The following is a 16,529-nucleotide window of genomic DNA, read 5'->3' as shown; positions in this document are numbered from 1 at the left end:
GTTACTTGTTAGCATGGACATGTGGGAAGGGCGAAGGGCCTCTTTCTGCCCTGTATGACTGTATACTCTAGGACTTAACAAGAATAGTATGGTATTGGTATTCTCTTCAGATCTTATCAATTGTAAACGACAGTCTTTAAATTAAAAAAAGAGTGCACAAAAAATATAAAATAAAATAAAATAAAAATGAAAAAAATATATTTAAAAATATGCAAAAATATGCAAATATGCGTGTTTCTGTTATTGGATCATTGCATCCCAAGACTCTTCAATGAGTGTTCTACTGAGAGGTTTTGTTTTGCACCTGTTAATAAACTAAATCACTTTCACTTGATGAAACATACACTGTCACAAAAAATCTGATCATTGCTGCTTGTGGGAGCTTCATGTGTGCAAATGTACACTGCATATTATATATTGCAACAGTGCTTAGACATAAAAAATTACCACTCAGGTGGCAAAGGTTTTGGAATGTATTAAAGTCATAATAAGTGCTAGAAATATGAATGTTGTTATAACTGAATATTTACAATGTTGTAATGATGAAGGCAAATGGCAATCATTGTACAGATGGCAAAAAATCTTTAAGGCTAGAAGAACATGAGCAAAAGAAGGAGACATTGATCATGCAGCCCCTCAACCTGATCAGCCATTTACGATATTTGCCTCCAACTTTTCCATCTGAACTTAATTTCCTTTAGTTCCCCAAATGTTATTGAAACCGGTCTCGTGGATACCCCGCCATTGATTTTCATTTCAATTCTGATGATCTGGAAACTGGAGGGCAATTCCACTTCATAATTGTGGGTAAAAATATTAGGGTGTGTGGGTTTGAATTGTAACACCTTGACAGATTGGTTAGAAAATTCTCAAAACACTAGACGAATTTGAGCTAAAGTATTAGTTCTTTTCATTCCTAAATGACTTGCCTTTCCTGGGTCTAAACAGAACACTACGGTCCACCTCTTGCACTACCTAGGATTTGATTTTTTATCTAATTGTTTTGCACTAATGTCTTGTATTTTTTCTTGCACAGTCTTCTTTCTTTAAACATTGTTATAGATATATCATTTACGCACAATTTGTTTTTGTGCGTTTGAGTCTATATACCTGTGATGCTGCTGCAAGTACCTCACTGGTACCTTACCATACTTGTGTATATGACAATAAACTTGACTTGAAATTCTCTGGCCTGAGAGAACTGCCTTTCAGCATCTACCCTATCAGTCCCCCTCAGAATCTTGTCTGTCTCAATTAATTCAACTTTTATTCTAAACTAGACTAAGTGGGACCCGTTCGGTCCCTGTCACACGGGAGGCCTGGTCCCCCAACGCAATATTCCACCACTCACGCCTATTCCCCTCCCATCAAATCCACCCGTCCCTGTCCCCCTCTCCCTCTGCTCCCCCCCTCTATCCCACCTTATCCACCACCCCTCTACCCCACTCCCTCTTTTTCCTCCCTCCCTCTCCACCTTCATCCCTCTCTCCCCCTCCCTCATCTCTCTCCCCTCTCATGTCTTTCACCCCCTCCCTCCCTCATTCCTCTCTCCCGTCTCCCTCCCCCCTCCCTCCCTCATCCCTCATCATGGCACATGTATAGAATACATGTGCCACGATGAGCTACACTCTGGATGAGTATAGATTCAGCAACTTTAAAGAAACTTTATATTCTCCAGAATATGACAACATTGGTAGATAGTGTAGTGAGGAAGTCATATGAGATACTGGCCTTCATTTAGTCAGAGCACAGCATACTGAAGTAAGGAGCTTATGCTCCAACTTTATAAAACCCTTGGTCAGATCTTATGTGCAGTGCTGTGTGCAATTCTAGTCATCATGCAAGATGCAATAATGCTGGAGAGATTGCACAGGAGATTTACTGGAATGTTGCATGGAATGGAGCAGTTCTGTTTTGAAGAGAGCTGGATCTGCTCTCCCTGGAGTGGAGTAGCTTAAGTACTGATAAAGTACATTCAATCCAAAGTCTGCAATAGTTCAAGGAAGTGGTTCACTATTACTTGATCTATTAGGGAATCTGGCCTATGATTGCATGGGGTGAAGAAGAAACATTTTGGATGATGTTGAGCATCTTAAGCCTATGGATTGGGAGCAGATGGATGTCCTGTGTACATGGCAGTGGGAACAGACCACCACTCAGACTATCCATTCCCTTGCAACCATCATCATGTGGAAGAATCTTCAGTTCCCACATTGGGCTCATTACCCACCACAGAACCTAAAAAACAAGAGTGGAAATAAGTTATACATGTTATCGAGGGAAATTAAACAATGCGGAGTGATTGATCTTAAAATCAAAAGCATTACTCGTATTTTGTTTCTGGTAACTTGGAAATTGAAGGCAATTCTATGAGATCATTGCTGGGTAGGAATTCTTGGGCATAACAAATGTGATCATGCCATATCTTTTCCTGCAGTATTGTTGAAAGCAAGACACCTGGTGATGGGTGATAATAGCAAATCATCCAACATGATCATAAATTGTCTGCTGCTCTTCTCTATCAAGATATGATAGGCTTATTTCTGCATGTCATGGTAGACACTATTTGGCCAAACTGGCCTGCCTAATATTGCTATTCCACTTCCAAATGCCACCTAAGGGATTACGGTTTTGGACATTAGTGGTACCAATAGGGCAAGAACACAAATAAATAGAACATCATGCCAAAGCTTTCTAGTGCAAGCTGGAAAAAAAATAAGCTAAGTGGTCAAGATACTCAAACAATTTATCTTGTTACTTTAAATTGCACAGCTGTTTATCTTCGCAATTTATTTTATTTTATTTTATTTAACCTTTATTTAACCAGGAGAAGTCTCATTGAGATTAAAAATCTCTTTTACAAGAGAGTCCTGGCCAAGACAGGCAGCAGCACAGTTCCACAGTTACAGACAATAATTTAAAAAAAACAACAGAGAACATATAAATAGAGTCACAGTCAGAACATCATCAAACAAAGCATGTACAGACAGAAGAGCCCGCTTCAACATCATTAAGAAGGGATTTAAATCTGTTTATAGAAACCAGCTCCTTAAGTTTCAGTTCATTCTGCAGCTGGTTCCATGCGAAGGGAGCAGCATAACTAAATGCCCTTTTCCCCAGTTCAGTACGGACTTTAGGTACAGTTAGTAAGAACAAGTCCTCAGAGCGGAGCTGATAAGTTCCTGTGCTTTTTCGAATTACATACTTCTGCAGGTATGAAGGAAGAACACCGAGGATAGTCTTATAAATAAGGATATGCCAATGATGGAGTCTGCGGGTGGACAGGGCAAACCATCCAACTTGAGCATACAAAGTGCAGTGGTGCGTGAGGGTTTTAAAATTAGTAACAAATCTCAGTGCTCCGTGGTAGACCGTGTCCAAAGAATATATGATGGCTATCATTTAAAACAAAAATCCTGTTCATTAGAATGTCAGCGAAGGACATGCAGGATGTCCATGTGCCAGAAATTAAGTTTTCACCTGCTTGAGATGTCTGCTCCACTGTCACGTTTTACCAACCAACCAACCAACCAACCAAGGTATACACGTTGCAAAAGGGATGGAGCCAGCAAGAATATTACTAAAAACAAATTGCTGGGTGACCAATGCAGGACTTCGACCAGAGACAACCACCATTATTTTGCCTCTACAGGTGATGTTCGACACAGAGTTTCTCCTGCAGTTTGTTTTCTTCAGATTTCAGCTTTTGCATTCTCTTTGAACTCCCAGAAACATTGCAACCTGATTGTTGGGCACAGAAATAGGCGTGGAGGGTTTGTGTTTCTATTGTACTTATACCTGTATGTTTGCCGACAGCATTGGAGGCACAGTGGCGCAGCAGTAACGTTGCTGCCTTACAGCGCCAGAGATCTGGGTTTGATCCCGATTATGCGTGCTTGTCTGTATGGAAATTGTGCGTTCTACCCGTGACCCGTGTGGGTTTCCTCCTGATTCCTCCCACACTCCAAAGACATACAGGCTTGTCGGCTAATTGACTTTGTAAATATTGTATATTGTCCCTAGTGTGTGTGTGTAAGATAGTGTTAAGTGTGAGGGAATCGCTGGTAGGCATGGACTCGGTGGACCGAAGGGCCTGTTTCTGCGCTGTATCTCTAAACTAAACTAAACTAAAGCATCGTTACCACGTTTTGGTACTGCTAGTGACAAAGGTGCTATAGATACTAACCAGTGTAAATCATGCTAGTAGGTGATCTCCTTACGCATTTTACTACCTCTCATTCTTTCATGGGATGTGAGAATTGCTGGCAAAGTCAGCATTTATTGCCTAATTCAACTTGCCTCAAGATAGACACAAAAAACTGGAGTAAGTCAGCGGGACAGGCAGCATCTCTGGAGAGAAGGAATGGATGATGTTTTGGGATGAGACCCTTCTTCAGACTGGTTAGGGATAAGGGAAGCAAGAGATATAGACAGTGATGTAGTGGCTTGCTCAGCCATTTTAGAAGGCAATAAGCAATCAAATGAAAGGTTCGTCCTGGCTCAGGTTAAAGTTCAACCGAGAGGGTACGGCTTATTATCTTCCATTTCATTTCTTATCTATTTTAATTCAAAGTTCACTTTCTATTGTGTATTTTAATTTTGAAGGCATAACTTTTAAAATGCATTTCAGAAATTATTCTGTGGAGAATTCTCAGGAGTAAAGGTTTTAGCAGTGTCTCAGTTTGGGGCTGATTTAAAAAAGTTGCAGAATTGATAAGTTTAAAAATGATTTAAATGTTGAGCTCAAGTCAGCAATCATTGTCTCTGGTATTGTATTAAAGAAAATAATTGTAGCACTCTCATCAGCAAGGTACAATTTTTTTTCTAATTCAGCAGATAATCTAAAAAAAACCTTCACTGAAATCATATTTCTAGGAGATTGCACCAACGGTACATTTATCTTGGGGTTTAACACAGTTTTTAGCCTATCGTCATCACCCAGTTACAAACATACAGTATGAACTCTGAAATAACAGAAAACCCCCCACCGGTTTCTAAGCACTTCATTAAAGATAAGAGAGGCAGCATCCCTTTAAGAAGTAAGCAATACTTCATCTGCTACTGTAAGCTTTTAGCGGAAGAGAATGCTGTAAATAATTTAGCCACTATTTGCCAAGATGCAAGTATGCTGATAAGAGCAAATGGGCTACATCAAGAAACCACTTAATCCGAGGGAGGAGAAGAATTTGGTACTTGCTAATTGCTTTTGACTGATGTAGAACACGCCCCAAATATTAAAGTATTGTAGTAACGTCTTGCAGACTTAATAAACGTGCATTTCCAGTTTTTAAACCAAGCAGCTGCTCTAGATATTGGGTGAGTTTTTCTTCTTTTCTTTGGTAAAATAGTGTATTTAATATACACTGTGAATGATGCAGTAAGTGTATCTTCTTGAATAGATACTGACTTACTTTTATGCCACGAACCTTTAACTGGTGTTATAAAGCATTTATGAAGTGTATACATTTTGAAATTAGTATCACCAATTTTCTGTAAATGTTTGAATAGTTAGAAATAAAAGCAGCTATTGGAAAATGTATTTTGTGTATTTGTATATGTTAATTATATGCATTTTATTTTAACTGCTTTAACTCCTTACATTCTATCTAGTGGTGTAATAAAATTACTAGATAGAAACTTCCGTTCAAACTCCTCTCCTTTTAGTACAATGTTGACGATTAGATCTGGCCATTGATGTTGAATCTCTTTAAGGATAGCCACAGTATTAAGTAGTTTAAGATAACAAGACTAGTTCTCAGTAGGCTTGTATTCATGTTGCGGAACAGTTTGCCACGCTTTGCTACTTATCTTTTGTCCTGCAACAGCAAGATTTAGATAGCAATAATGAGCAAATAAGATCAAATAATTTTTTTATTTTTTTTAATTTATGTGCAAGCTTGACCCAAATCCCAATGCATTTGGCTATAAATGGTGACCAATTATTTTCAACACAGTACCAGTTGACATAAATATGATACTTCACACTGTTTGTTGTTCAGGTATCCTGAAATCTGTATAGTGGATGGTCTTTTTCAGAATTCAACATTAAATCTCTTTATGGGACTGGGATACTGGTAGTTATCTTGAAGCTCTGCTATTTTTATGTTAGCGCATCTTCTGACTATTTGGGATCAGTCTGTTTAAGATGGTTGAGTGCAGCTTTGAATTCGACCACAAATTAGTTTTTGGTTTGGAAAGAGATCGAGGCTTGCTTCATTTAAATCTGTCCAATATCGTTTTGAATGTATAATTATTAGCTTATAAATAGATCTGGTGAAGAGGTTATACGAGAGATGAGGCAGGAACATACAAAAAAATAATTAAAAGACCTAGTCAATAGCAGTCCTACAGTGCCCTCCATAATGTTTGGGACAAAGACCCATCATTTATTTATTTGCCTTTGTACTCCACAATTTGAGATTTGTAATAGAAAAAAATCACATGTGGTTAAAGTGCACATTGTCAGATTTTAATAAAAGCCATTTTTATACATTTTGGTTTGACCATGTAGAAATTACAGCAGTGTTTATACATAGTCCCCCCATTTCAGGGCATCATAATGTTTGGGACACAGCAATATCATGTAAATGAAAGTAGTCATGTTTAGTATTTTGTTGCATATCCTTTGCATGCAATGACTGCTTGAAGTATGCGATTCACGGACATCACCAGTTGCTGGGTGTCTTCTCTGATGATGCCCTGCAGCCTGTATTGCAGCCATCTTTAGCTTATGTTTTGGGGGCTAGTCCCCTTCAGTTTTCTCTTCAGCATATAAAAGGCATGCTCAATTGGGTTCAGATTGGGTAATTGACTTGGCCACTCAAGAATTTACCATTTTGTAGCTTTGAAAAACTCCTTTGTTGCTTTAGCAGTATGTTTGGGATCATTAACTTGCTGTAGAATGAACCACCGGCCAATAGGTTTTGAGGCATTTGTTTGAACTTGAGCAGATAGAATGTGTCTTTCCACTTCAGAATTCATTATGCTACTATCATCAGCAGTTGTATCTTCAATGAAGATAAGTGAGCCAGTACCTTCAGCAGCCAGACATGCCCAGGCCATAACACCCTCACCACTGTGTTTCATAGATAAGGTGGTATACTTTGGATCTTGGGCAATTCCTTCTCTCCTCCATACTTTGCTTTTGCCATCACTCTGATATAAGTTAATCTTCGTCTCATCTGTCCACAAGACCTTTTTCCAGAACTGTGGTTGTTCTTTCAATTACTTCTTGGCAAACTGTAACCTGGCCATCCTATTTTTGTGGCTAACCAGTGGTTTGCATCTTGCAGTGTAGCCTCTGTATTTCTGTTCATGAAGTCTTCTACGGACAGTGGTCACTGACAAATCCACACCTGACTTCTGTCGGACAGGTGTTTGGGGATGTATTTTTATTATAGAGAGAATTCTTCTGTCATCAGCTGTGAAGGTCTTGCTTGGTCTGCCAGTCCCTTTGCGATTAGCAAGCTCACCAGTGCTCTCTTTCTTCTTAATGATGTTCCAAACAGTTGATTTGGGTAAGCCTAAGGTTTGGCTGATGTCTCTAACAGTTCTTGTTTCTCAGTCTCTTGATGGCTTCTTTGACTTTCATTGGCACAACTTTGGGCCTCATGTTGATAAACAGCAATAAGGTTTTCAAAGGTGATAGAAAGACTGCAGGAAAGACTTGATGCTGAGAGCTCTCTTATACCTGCATTAAGGAGGCAATTAAACACACCTGAGCAATTAGAAACGCCTGTGAAGCCATGAGTCCCAAACATTATGGTGCCATGAAATGGTGGGGGTGGGGGGGGGGGACTATATACAAACACAGCTGTAATTTCTACATTGTGAAACCAAATGTATAAAAATGGCCTTTAATAAAATCTGACAATGTGCACTTTAACCACGTGTGATTTTTTTCTATTACAAATCTCAAATTGTGGAGTACAGAGGCAAATAAATAAATGATGGGTCTTTGTCCCAAACATGGAGGGCACTGTATTTGCACCAGTTTTTGATGGATGAAATCATGATATTAAATATTTTTTTATACTTGAAAAAGTAGTTTGGTCACTTCAACGCTTCGATTTTTCTGACTGAAAAGTTTGGGCTCAGTGCTATTGCATTAGATTTTAATTTTCATCCACGTATTATTTTCACTGTCTGTCTTCAATTTTGCAGACTTCTGTATTTTTCCTTTTTTGGTGGCATTCTTACTCGTATGAGTTTGGGTTAGCCAGCTCTATTTGTACATGATTCCAAGAGACATCACTGGTTGTTTTGTGAAGGAAATGCCTTTCTTCAATTTCCATGGAACCACTGCCAGTCAATATTAGAAGCCCATAAATTAGATTTACAAATAGTTTTTCTATATTAGTCATGCTTTAAATTGCTTTTTTTCCTTTTTAAGGAAGTCACTTTTTTTCAGATTGTTTCAAATTGTTTTTATTATTTTTGGTTATCTGAATCTATGTTTTGCTTCACATAACCTAACTCTGTACTTCCAATGGTGCAATGGCTCATTTGAACTGCGATTCACTATGAAATGCACTGCATTTTAAAATGGATTTGCATTTCTGTTTTTTTGTAAACTGGAGCAAATCTGCATTGTATATTCATGCAATAGCTGAGTTTTATTTTTCACAATTACCTCACTCTAACCATATCCACTATGTTGTAAATTGGAGAGACACGAGGAACTGCAGATGCTGGTTTACCAATGAAGAAACTAAGTACTGGAATGCTGAGTTACTCCAGCACATTGTGTCTTGTATTGTAACTTAACAGTCTCAGGCAGAGATGACACCAATTTTTTTTCTAAATTCTTAACAGATGTGTTATTCACCACACTGACTTTTTTTGTGTAGGAATGAACTGCAGATACTGGTTTAAACCAAAGATAGGCACAAAAAGCTGGAGTAACTCAACGGGACTGGCAGCATCTCTAGGGATAATGAATTGGTGATGTTTCGGGTTGAAACCCTTCTTCAGACTAGTTAGGGATAAAGGAAACGAGAGATATAGATGGTGATGTGGAGAGATAAAGAACAATTAATAAAAGTTATGCAAAAAAGTAATGATGATAAAGGAAACAGGCTATTGTTAGCTGTTTGTAGGGTGAAAACGAGAAGCTAATGCGACTTGGGTGGGGAGGGATAGAGGGAGAGGGAATGCCGGGGCTACCTGAAGTGAGTTGTTATGAGTTTGATATTTATACTCCCGAGAGTTAGCCACATCGACAGACTGGGTTTTCGAGTAGAAGCTGGCTGAATATTTTCCCATGGAATAAAAATTGAAAGCTAAACTACTCAATGTTGTTATTATCCATTTCCTTGCAGTAATAGATCTGGCTAAATGTCAAATCTAGCTGGGAAAATTCACATGAGTTGAGTGAAAATATAGGAAAATTTCAAGAGGATTTGTAATTGTACGTTTGGCTTCAGCTGCTATTTTTCTTCAGTGTCTCTTCCATCTCCAATTCTCTGAGGAGCTGCAAGTTTTGCTATTAACGTGGTAATCAATCCTTCTATGAAGAGCTGCAAGTTTTGCTATTAACTTGCTTAGCAGTCCAACTTTCATCTTGGGTAAGATCAAATTCTATACTATGCCGTGGTTTATGTTCTGGTAGCCATGTGCAAGGACTTAGTTACAAATAAACGTAGATTATTGTTTTAGATTCTGCAGAAAAAAATAAGCATTATACTTTTTCCAGTGGCTGCTTTTATTTAATTTTTAAACAGGAAACTCAGAGACGTAAACATGCATTTTAAATGCAGATAACTTATATTATATTCACTTTATGAATTATCTCTTCTTTCCTCTGTTGCTTTGAGAGAAGCTTTGATAACAATGTGAGATTGTTTGTGAGTTGGCATTCAGGAAAACATAGCTCATGAACATGCGGATGGTACTATTTTTAGACAGTTCAGCTTAAAGTATTTGTCTCGTTAATTTATGTCCTTTACCACCTCGTAACATGTTCACCACTCCTAGATCTAACATTAGTGAGAGAGGGCCCTAGCAAGTGTCAATCTGGTCTTCTCATGTAAAAAATTCACAACCTGAAAATCTGCAGGTTCCCAAGATAGTTGGCAAAATGTTGTCCATGTCATACACCGAAAACTTGAAGGAGCGAATAACTCGATACCATTCAGATCAGGGTCTGAATCAGGTACGGCAAACTGATACAATTGAGATGCAGAAGCTTCGAAAAGTCAGAGCCTTAGCCCGGACAAAGAAGATGGAGGAATTTCTCACTATGCACTGTCTATCAATGGAGAATTGCACAGCCTATCAAACAGGGATGAAGTATAGGTAAGATTAATTTTCCTCCTTTTATTGTGATTTGTTATTGACAATTGAAACCTGATTAATATTTCCTGTGTACATCCTGCATGATAAAGTGTATTTTTACACAAAAATGCATAAAGTATCCTTGTAGAATAAGTTTAATGGGACATGCAAAGGAAATTACCATTTACTGTAATTTATATAGTAATCCTAATTTACTCTACAGTTCTAATGTCCTTTGCTAATTTACTGCGTAGACCTAACATTAGCAAAACCAGAGTGCACATATTCTTTACTAAATATGGGACCAAAGTTGGCCATGCAACTCCTGGAGCCAACTCCACTATTCAATCAAACCATAGCTAAAACATATCTTGGCTTCAACTAACTATCTTTGGATTGTAATCCATGGTGGCCGTGCCTAAGAAAAATTGCACTTTAGAAATTTTCAATTGAACCCTAGTTTTAACAGGGATGAAATTCCGGACTTCCACATTTCCTTTGCGTGAAGAAATGCATTAGGCACTTCTCCTGAAAGGTTTGTGCTAAGAGGAAAATAGTGCTGTCTCAGATGCTGCCTGACCTGTTGAGTTCCTTCAACACTTTACTTTTTTGCTGAAAATTCCACATCAGCAGTCCCTTGTGACTGTGTATAATGGCACTTGTTTCTCTCTACCCAATTCATCAAATGCTTTGATATACCCATTTAGATCAACATCTAATCTACATTTAAAGAATATAACATTTGGTTGAAACAACTGTAAATGGTTTTGCACAGATCTCGAGAATCTCTGGATCTAGAAGATCTGTTCGCCCCTTCTGCATGTCTGGAAGAGAACAGTTAATTGAATGGCATATTTTGGAGAATGAATACTGTTTTTTCCCCAAGGAGGCTATTTGTTAGTGTTCTATGAAAAATTTGGTGTTGTAATCTACAGAAGAGTTTGAATTTAGAACTGGTTGCCCATACAAAACAGAGGATAGTGATGGAAGATTGTCATTCTGGCTGGAGATCTGTGCCCAATAGTGTTCCACAGGGATCAGGGCTAGGATAAACTACTTTTGTAGTTTATGATACATAGTATATCAATGAAGTTAACATTGTTTGTAAATTTGCAGATAACACCAAAATTGGTGACGGAGTGCACAGTCTGGAAGGATACCTAATTTTACAACAGCATCTCGATCAGTTGGAAAGATGGGCCAAGGAAAGGCAAATGAAATTTAACTCTGATAAGTTGGACAAAAGGTCTGCCTTCACAGATTTTGCATGACATGCTGAGTTTGTGCAGCAGTTTACTTTCCCCCCCAGGTTCCCACATCTGAAATCTCTTGTGTTTCCCTTGTTCAAAGTAAACATGTTACATGCTATACTTGTATTCTGCGTTGCTGAGGAAAATAGGGATGTGCCATAACTTTCCAGTTCTTCCTCCTCGCAGAAGATGTTACCTCTGTCTTAAATGGACAATACGTTATTCCAAAACTGTTCTTTGGTGCTGGAGAGATGAGAGAACAGATTTATCAGAGTGGCACTATCGATGAGGGATTTCAGCTGTAGGTTATAATGGTAAAACTGGGGTTGTTATTCCTGGAGCAACAATGATTCAGTGGAAATTTAATAGAGGTGTTTGAGAGCAAGATTGGTTTAGTTAAGATAGAGGGAAACTGTTCCCATAAGCAGGTGGTTTGGTTCAGGAGAAAAATATTTAAAATTTAAATGATTCACGGGGGATATGAGGAAAATATTTTGATGATGAGGTGGAATTCATCTGCATTTTGGACTGATGGGAATAAAATCAAAAGAAAAACATATAGGCATTTGAGGGAGAGTGACCCAGAAGGTTGGAGAAGAGGCCTGATAAGATTGATTGCTAAGAACTGGCATAGGCTCAATGTACTGGGTCAGGAGTGGGGAACCTTTCCATGATGGAATGCCGCATTAAGTTAGCTGTAATCTAATAAGGCAGCATCCAAGAAACTTAAATTGGATATACTTCAAAATGTACATTATTTTGTAAAAATCTAACTACTATATACTAACTTCAAGGAAATGAAAACATTTTGTTAATTCTAAAGTTAACTAACCTTTTAATGACTTTGTTGTGACTGCTTTTTGTGGGAAAGCATTTGAATATTTGGTTGCAACATGGAGGTACGCAGTTTCAGCTAATCTTCTAGATGGGTATCCGTCATTTGTGACCTTAAGGGCGTCTTGATTTGGGTTAGGTGGAAGAATGTAGATTCGTAGCAATAAGTGGTTGAAAAGCCCAAGAAAGCATTTTTTGTGCATGTTGCCAAAGACGTGGGTATTCTACTGCATTTTTCCATATTTCAATCGGACCTTTCTTAGCGTCAAATAAGGACTTTAAAATGTCATCTTCTGAGAGCTCAATCAATTCCATCTGTAGTTCTTTAGGAGCCTTGGAGACATCAACTAGGTGAGGTTGAAACGCTAATTTGAGTGTGATGTCATGATTCTCAAAGTCAGTGAACCTTTCATTGTATTCTTTAAGTAATAAGTCTATAACAGCTGCGTATTCTTCAAATGATTCGCATGGATCCTCTTGCTCATCAATGACCTTCGCTAACTGGGGAAAATGTTCATCCGAAATTTCATTTTGAAGAAGAGTTTTGAAAAAGATAGTTTTGTTTTTTTAAATGCTTGAATTTGTTGACTTAGTTTTACCTTGGAAAGAAACATTCAAGTCATTTTGCTTTGACATGATATCACACAGAAATGCAGTATTTCTATAGAAATCTTCTTTCAATAATTCACATTGCTGATTCTGTTCTTCATGAAATTTAACTATCTGTTCTCGCAAAGATAAAAATGTTGCTAACACCTGTCCCTGCAATAGCCAATGATACGGCAAATCCACAATGAATGCCTCATCGTCCAACTTTAGCATATTACTAAACTGACAGTGCAGTGTTGCATTTGCACGAATATAGTCAACAATGCTTATAACTTGTTGCAAAGTGTCACTTAAAATAGTAGATTTAGCACAGAGATTTTGCTGTTGTAAGATACAATGAAAAGAAATTAGAGCATCTGGATCTGATAATACCTTTTTTATCTGCAATAAACCCTTCACGTTTTCCTGTCATGGAAGGTCCACCGTCTGTACATACACTCACTAAATTAACCAAATCTAGTCCTACTTCAAGACCTTTATCTTGAAAGTTGTTGAAGAAATCTATTCCTTGTGTTCTTCCTGTAAAAGTGCCCAAAGCGAGTAACCCTTCGTAGCAAAGAAAATCTTCTGTTATAGCCCAAATTAAGTATAAAACCTGCGCAGAATCAGTAGTAGCAGTTGATTCATCCAAAGCGATTGAATAATATATATTTTCCTTTTGGAGTAAGCGTGCAGTTGTTCTGTTTCGTTGAGGGTTAATTCACTCTAATCATGCATTTGCAAACCTGCTCAGCACTTCTGCAAAACCCTCATACATATTAACAAAAGGAAGGACATCTGGACCTCACCTTATTCTCAACTTCCATCCAGTTGGAAGACAGCTAACAAAAGTAAAGAAACATCTTCCCAGGTAATATAAACAATTTGAACAAGGCTTCACATTTTAACCAATCACAAGATAACAGCACAAACACTCTGCAACAATAATTAGCAATACTCAACACCCCATCCTGTGACCAATCCTAATCATACATTTGCAAATCTGCTCAGCTTTTCAACAAAACACTCATACATATTACAAAAGGAAGGACATCTGGACCTCACTTTATCCTCAACTTCCATCTTGGGTCCAGACTCCTTGGAGCTGTGACTCACAGCTTGCAACTTTCACAGAAAGAGCCTAAGCAGGCTTTGCAATTGCAGAGATTCTCCATTTGGTGACATCTTTTATTTGGCCAATTGCAAAATTTGGGTTCATTGGGTTCAAAAGACCGCACTTAATGGCCTCGAAGGCCGCACTTAATGGCCTCGAAGGCCACATGCGGCCTTAAGGCCGCAGGTTCCCCACCCCTGGGCTGGGTGGTCTCCTGTCGTAATTAATGTGATTTTGAATACAAACCCTACGGTCTTCACATTGAGGGTGATGAACGCGGAGACTCCGTCATTAAATATATTCAAAAAGGAGGTGGAAATATTTGTTACTGGTGAAGCAATCAAGGGATTATGGCAGTGCAGTGGATCATCAACCTGCCCTTATTGAATGGTGGAGCAGGCCCAAATGACTGACTCCTGACACTATTTTCAATGTTTCTAGAAATTCTTTGTGGCACTAATAGCAGCAAATGTATTTGTAAATAACATTTTAGTTTATTGCTGACTGGCTCGGAGATCTTTGGTTGAGTTGCTGAAATTGATTTATTTGATTATTTCTCATTAGGGAGATCTTTTGCAGATTTTGTTTCAGGCAAGCTTTGTACATTTGTAATTGTAGACAAGCAAATTATTATTTGATTATCAAAATTGCTGACTTTTTGTATTTGATAAGAGAGAACTGATTTTTTTTTTAAACCTCTACAGAGAATTCTGAAAGGTTATTTAAAAAAAATCCATCCCATTAAATATTGGTTTTAATGCTATTTCCTGTGCTACATGTGATTCTAGGCATTAGGACCGTATCTTGGTATTATGTAATGACTTGTTTGCGAAATATTTAATTTGAGTTAATGCACATAGGTTTCTTCTCTCTAGAGATGCTGCCTGTCCCGTTCAGTTACTCCAGCTTTTTGTGTCTATCTTCGATTCAAACCAGCATCTGCAGTTCCTTCCTACGCAATGCTTCCGACAACATAGGTTGTTAGTCAGATTACTGTTGTGTACTGATCAGTGAGGGGTTGGGTTTCCTACTATTATCAGCAACATTGTCTCGGCATCTCGTGGATTATACTAATGTATCATTTTTAACATGTTTTTTCTCAGCTGCACAAAGGGCTCAAAATGTTTGTCACCCTCCACCTAAATAAAATATTATCTGAATTATTTGGGCAACAATATTAACATAAAGACTGATGAAATATTTGTTTAATATTTTTGTAATTTCCTTATTCCCCATTATTATTGGGCATCTCATGAATTTGATCTAATTTCTTCCTTTCTATTTATGTGCAGAAGCTTAGTATCTAATTCTATTTCCTTTGCAAATTTACTTTCATATTTTCATTCTATTTAATGGTTATCCTGATTTTAATTTGTAATATAATTGCTTGAACCCTAATTAAATGTAATTTGATACTGGGACATGTTACACCAGATTATTAATTGTAGTATCTCTAAAGTTATTTTTAGTTTAGTTACGATGCCGTAACGGCCCACTGAATCCGCGCCGATCAGCGATTCCCTCACACTATAATGTCTTTAATAATGTCTTTATTTATATAGCACATTTTTAGTCAACTTGCATTGACCCCAAAGTGCTTCACACAATTATTTCCATACAGACAGGCAAAGGTGGGTGAAGTGTCTTGCCCAAGGACACAACGACAGTATGCACTCCAAGCGGGATTCGAACCAGCTACCTTCCGGTTGCCAGCCGAACACTTAGCCCATTGTGCCATCTGTCGTCTAGCACTATCCTACACTCTAGGGACAATTTAGAATTTTTACCGAAGCCAATTAACCTACAAACCTATAGGTCTTTGGTGTGTGGGAGGAAACTGGAGCACCCGGGGAAAACCCACGCGGTCACGGGGAGTACAAACTCCGTTCATACATGTAGTCAGGATGGAACCCTAGTCACTGGTGCTGTAAGACACCAACTCTACCACTGCGCCACTGTGCTGCCTGTTACATCACGCCACTTCAAGTTATTATGCGTAATTTAGTTAAAAGTTTAGAGATGCGGCTTGAAACAGGCCCTTCGACCCACCGAGTCCACGACAACCATTGATCATCCGTTCACATTAGTTCTGTGTTATCCCACTTTCTCAACCACTCCCTACACATCAGGGGCCTTTTTTATGTGGAGGCCAATTAACCCGGTAGAAACCCAGCGGTCATAGGAAGCACATACACATGGACAACACCCCAGGTCAGTATCAAGCCCATTTCTGGCGCTGTGAGGTAGCAGCTCTACAGCACCTGTGCCACTCTGCCACATGCAACAACATCCCCTGTAAATTTTACATCAGTTTGAAAGTTGATTAATCACAACTATTCCACATTTAGATATATCTCAACCAGAGGCCCTACCGAGCCCACTGCAGTAATCCACTTCAAACTGTAGGTTTGAATGTACTTGTCCAGAGGACAGCATGTTGTACTAATTCACTAATGTATAAACTAAAT

The 16,529-nt window shown here is 38.4% G+C and overlaps 1 protein-coding gene across 12 annotated transcripts in view; it reads left to right on the top strand.

Annotated features, from left to right (window-relative positions):
- Positions 1-16,529, top strand: part of kcnab2 (potassium voltage-gated channel subfamily A regulatory beta subunit 2) — a 128,074-nt gene that overhangs the window by 58,562 nt on the left and 52,983 nt on the right. For 2 of the 12 annotated variants that reach the window (XM_033048178.1, XM_033048179.1), the window contains one exon: positions 10,058-10,296. The exons of 9 other annotated variants lie outside the window; for them this stretch is intronic. In XM_033048178.1, the coding sequence (XP_032904069.1) occupies positions 10,079-10,296 (218 nt within the window). In that variant the 5' untranslated portion in view covers positions 10,058-10,078. Of the gene's footprint in view, positions 1-5,173; positions 5,317-10,057; positions 10,297-16,529 lie in introns of those variants that run through there. One more of the 12 variants, XM_033048167.1, reaches the window with a different exon arrangement.

The sequence above is a fragment of the Amblyraja radiata genome, chromosome 31, assembly GCF_010909765.2.
Source record: "Amblyraja radiata isolate CabotCenter1 chromosome 31, sAmbRad1.1.pri, whole genome shotgun sequence".
NCBI lineage: Eukaryota > Metazoa > Chordata > Chondrichthyes > Rajiformes > Rajidae > Amblyraja > Amblyraja radiata.
The sequence above is the reverse complement of the archived record's forward strand: the minus strand, read 5'-3'. Positions and strand labels throughout refer to the sequence as shown.